The following is a 4815-nucleotide window of genomic DNA, read 5'->3' as shown; positions in this document are numbered from 1 at the left end:
GTATGCTCGTTAGAGTAGTGTACAAAAAGTGAAGAAAATCCACTGAAATTCCAGATTAAGACATGTGGGTGAACAGTTTTTATCAGCTACTTTGCTGTATTAAACATTGCAATACAGCAAGCTAACAGCAAAATCAGTTAGAAGGCAGCTGTTAAACTAAAAAAGTGAATCAGAATTGCAACAGTGGACACTTTCACCTTTTGAATTCTACAACTTCAGTGACATGAAGGGATTACTCAACATGCAACAGAAGACTTCATTCTTCAATGAGAAGATTCCACTGACAAGACAGCAATCATTTACAGTCTTTTATTTTTCTTTAGTTACAGTAATTTAAAAAGATCAGTTGAATGAAGCAATTTAGACCCAGCAGTATGGAATGACAATAAGTTTAGAGAATGATTGTGGTCACTTAATGGTCACTTCATAACCCAAACCAGAAGATACCAGATGGGTCCCCATAAATAGGTGTAACTTTTAACAGTCCATGAATGTACAAGATATGTTACAAGTACAACACTGGTGCACATAACATTGACATCTGACCATTTAGACAAACTTCTTGAATTCATCATACAAGACCAGCACAAAAGCACCACCCATGCCTCTGAGCACATTGGACCAGGCACCCTTGAAGAAAGCTCTGCCACCCTCATCCCGAAAGATCTTCCTCCAGCAGTCAACTGTTCCTTTGTACATGATATCAGCTGAAAGTAGAAAATTATTTTGGTCATTTCTTCCTACATCAACTGCAAAATTATAAAACACTCCTAGCAATTAAGTGTTATACTGGGATAACTGAAGGGAAGAAAATTCAAAACCACTTGCACAAGGATAATCAATATTTACAGTCTAAGCCCACAGAATCTACTTTGCATCAATATGACAAACTAAAGCCTTTTGGAAAAAAGAATCCCTTCAGGCCTACCACAAGCATTTTGGAGCTGTAAGGAAGCAACATTGACTTCTGGTTGATAGTTCTTAGATATTTTATTAATAGGCCATACTTAGAATCCCTACAGTTATGGAAACAAGCCCTTCAGCCCAACAAGTCCACACCAATCCTCCAAAGTGCAACTCACCCAGACTCATTCCCCTACATTTACCCCTGACTAATCCACCTAACACTTAAGTGAATTGGCCATGCTAAATTGCCCAAACTGCACATCTTTGGATTGTGGAAGGAAACCAGAGCACCCAGAGGAAACCCATGCAGCAGGAGAATGTGCAAACTCCACACAGACAGTTGCCAGAGGCAGGAATTGAACCTGGGTCCCTGGTGCTATGAGGCAGCAGTGCTAACCACAGCCACCATGTTGCCCCATTCTTTCATGGGGTTGAATATCCTGAGATTCCCTAAACACCAGTGCATTCCGATATAGCACAGATTGCAATGGCTCAATAAAGCAGCTCCACAGCTCCTTCAAGGGCAATTTGGAAGACAAACAGTTGAGCATTACCAGAGACACTAATAAATCAAAAGCACATCAAGCGTCAACCTACCTCCTTTCCGACCAGACTGCATCATCATACGACGACGAACTGTGTCAAATGGATAGGAAGTCACACCAGCAACAGCAGTCACTGTCTGAGCTATCATCCAACTGACCACAATGTGAGTGTTCTTAGGGTCAGGGAGCATTCCTAGGGGCAAAAAGATAGTTCAATCACATCTGAAGCACTAGAGATGCAGGTCAAGTCAAACAGGCAAGTGTTTCAATACATACCTTTAGCAGTATCATAGATGCCAAAGTACGCAGCTCTGTAAATGATGATGCCTTGTACAGACACATTGAAGCCTTGGTACAGCCCCCTGAAGCCATCTGACTTGAAGATCTTGGTAAGACAGTTACCCAACCCTGTGAACTCCCGCTCTGTGGCAGATTTTCCAACATCAGCAGCCAGACGTGTTCGGGCAAAGTCAAGGGGGTAGACAAAGCAGAGCGATGTAGCACCAGCAGCACCACCAGAAGCCAGATTACCAGCAAAGTAACGCCAGAATTGTTTCTTGTCAATTCCACCAAGGAACATCTGCTTGTACACATCTTTGAAAGCAAAGTTCAGTGCCTGGGTGGGGAAGTATCTGATCACATTGGCCAAATTACCACGCCAAAAGGACATGAAACCTTGCTCTCTCGGAATGCGTACAACACAGTCGATGATCCCCTTGTATTGCTGTTCGACAGCAATCTGTTTGCTTGCATGTTGCACCTGCAATTGAGAAAATAAATTAAGTCATGTCAAATCCAATTTCAAAATTGGAAAGACAGCCACGCTTAAAATGCAGCTTAAAATGTCAAATTTAGAAAGCTGGGGAAATTTAGATCTGGTAGCATTTGCTGAAGAGATGGGATTAATATTTCAAGTCCAGTATAACTTCTCATTGGAAAGAGAATAAGAGTTGTACTGGCATCTTATTCAAGAGGGCAAACATTAGAGTATAGTTACACCACAACAGGAAGGCTGGGTTTACTGGATGGACGACTTTGACCGATCCAGCAGAAGGTTATTGGACGGCGGGCTTATTAAAATCTCAAGCGCTACATCATGGGCCTACTTCTAGGAGATTTGGAAGGCCAAATACTATACTTTTGTCCTTCCTCAAGTCAACCTTGAGAAGGTGAACGGTCTTTTCGACCGACTGTAGTCCCTGTTTACGTACAAAAGGCGAAATCAAAGAAGGTAGTTAGAAGGTGGTGACCCAATGAAGGGAGAAGGGGCTAAGTGAGTACCCTGGCATCTGCTTGCCCAGTTCAAGATTAGTTTGTAGAATTCCTACCAAAACAGAGTCCGAAGCTGCGGGCAAATCGCTCTTGCGAATGACCTTCCAAGGTAGAGCGGCATTACCCATCCTGCAGGGCGGCTTTGATTAGACATTTGGGACGGAGAAAAAACAGTCTCTGGTCCTCAAAAGGAGGTGGAACAAAGTCGGCCCTTCGAATGAATATTCCGCCAAGGATAAACGCTTCCAAAAAAGCGGCACTTTTACAAAAGGAACCGGAGGACTCCGCAAACGCCCGTATAAAATGGGAGGGGGTTTTTTAAACGCATGATGGCGGCATCCACTCGCGTGTGGAGTCGGGGCGGAACATCTCGGCGCAAAGATTTCAGAAATAAAAATCTCCTAAGCCCCAAGAACACTTCCTGCAGCGTTAAACGAACGCCACTACCGAACAGTAAAGAATGAACTCTTCCCCCACCCCCCCCAAAAAAAAATTTGCCCCAGATAAACGATGGGGCAACTCCGCTCCGGATTGTACTCCCCGGGTTCGGGATGCAATAGGGCCTTCAACTGCATCCGCTCCATCAGCAAATCCTCAGCCAACAGGCCGCATTCCTCCTTCTCCTTGTCACGACCTTGATTGCCTCAAGTCACATCCTCAGCCTTCACAATTCCTCTCCCCACCCCCCCCCCCAAAAGCCTTCCCAAACAAAAAAGGCAATAAAACATTTGGAAGAGCCGACGTTTCGATTCTATTGACCCCAGAACTAGATGCCCACCTTATGAACATTAATGCCCCTCGTCCACACTGTGGGAGTGGGTGCAGGTTGACATTTATTTGGCTGCAGGGGATGCGATAGGGTTAGGAACAGAGGATAAAGGAAAAGGAAGAACAGCTCCATTTTGCATTTGCTCAGGACTCGGGGTCAGAAGGAGTAAAATGGGAATACAGGGCCGAGGCGCAACCGGCTCCCTTTTCAGTCGCTGGGAGCGAACTGTAACTACAGTAAAACATTGTAGCAAAAAGCAAAATATCAGAGACTACGCTGAATCTGCGCTAATGCAGGCAGTGAGGAGCCCCGGAGACTGAATGGATTACAGTACCTGCAGCAGGAGCTTCACTCTCTCGATAGGAGCCACCGCTGTCTTGGAAATTGCAGCAGCCACGCCGCCAGCGAGGAAATCCTTAGCGAAACTTACAAGCTTATCAGTTGCCATTTCCTGTTCTTCTTTGTTGTGAATTTAAGTGCTTGCTTTTTCTCCCCCCTGTAAATTTGATCCTGTCCCTGCCCCCACCGACTTGCAAAAGACTTTGCAGCAGAGCAAAACTCACTTTCTAAAGCTTCTGCCGGCGCCGATGAAATGGCCGAATTTGCGGCGGAAGTGAAGCTTTTAAGCGGCGTAGCGCCGGCGCGTCTCCTCCCGGGGAGCGGTGTGACGCCGCTGATTGGCTAGTGCGGACGCCACCCGCTTTCTGATTGGGTAACCCTGGTCCTGCCTGCTCTCTGATTGGCCAGCGTGGGCACTACCCGTTTTCCAATTGGACAATCCTGGCGCCACCCGCTTTCCGATTGGATAGTCCGCCCTTCACCACCTCCGTGCGAAATCCCCACCCTCTAATTGGACGGGGCTGGTGTTCCCCGCCGTCTGATTGCTCTTTGACGGATTGGCTTCAAGTGGGGATCCCGCTAACTGATTGGATAGACTGTTGAGCCTTCTGTTATTTGATTGGCCAAGCAGCTTGGTATCTGATTGACTGGCGAGCCCCGAAAGGTGACAATGTCCCCTAAGTGTAACCATGGGCTTCTCAGTAACCACCCGGAGAGGAGTCTGTTGTTACACTGTTACACCTCAATGAAACATTGAAAGGGAGAGAGAATCACCTCACAAAATCCTGAACGGTCACAGTATTATTGTTTATCAGTTGTGATTAGGAGGTGCCGGTGTTGGACTGGGATGTACAAAGTTAAAAATCACACAACACCCAGGTTATAGTCCAACAGGTTTATTTGGAAGCACTAGCTTTTGAAGCGCTGCTCCTTCATCAGGTGGTTGTAGGAGCGTCGCTCCGAAAGCTATTGCTTCCAAATAAA

The 4815-nt window shown here is 45.9% G+C and overlaps 1 protein-coding gene across 1 annotated transcript; it reads right to left on the bottom strand.

Moving 5' to 3' along the window:
- Window positions 1-295: 295 nt before the first annotated feature.
- On the bottom strand, window positions 296-4085 carry LOC122557410 (ADP/ATP translocase 3). The gene is made up of 4 exons (XM_043705096.2): window positions 3827-4085; window positions 1728-2211; window positions 1504-1644; window positions 296-707 (listed from the first exon to the last, which is right to left on the bottom strand). Exons 1-4 carry the CDS (start codon window positions 3938-3940, stop codon window positions 550-552), a joined length of 897 nt encoding a protein of 298 aa, XP_043561031.1. The 5' UTR covers window positions 3941-4085; the 3' UTR covers window positions 296-549.
- Between the last annotated feature and the right edge of the window lie 730 nt (window positions 4086-4815).

The sequence above is a fragment of the Chiloscyllium plagiosum genome, unplaced genomic scaffold (assembly GCF_037043375.1).
Source record: "Chiloscyllium plagiosum isolate Xiang-an unplaced genomic scaffold, Cpla_swu_hap1 HiC_scaffold_11, whole genome shotgun sequence".
Lineage (NCBI taxonomy): Eukaryota > Metazoa > Chordata > Chondrichthyes > Orectolobiformes > Hemiscylliidae > Chiloscyllium > Chiloscyllium plagiosum.
Note: the sequence above shows the minus strand (reverse complement) of the source record. Positions and strands in the feature narration are given on the sequence as shown.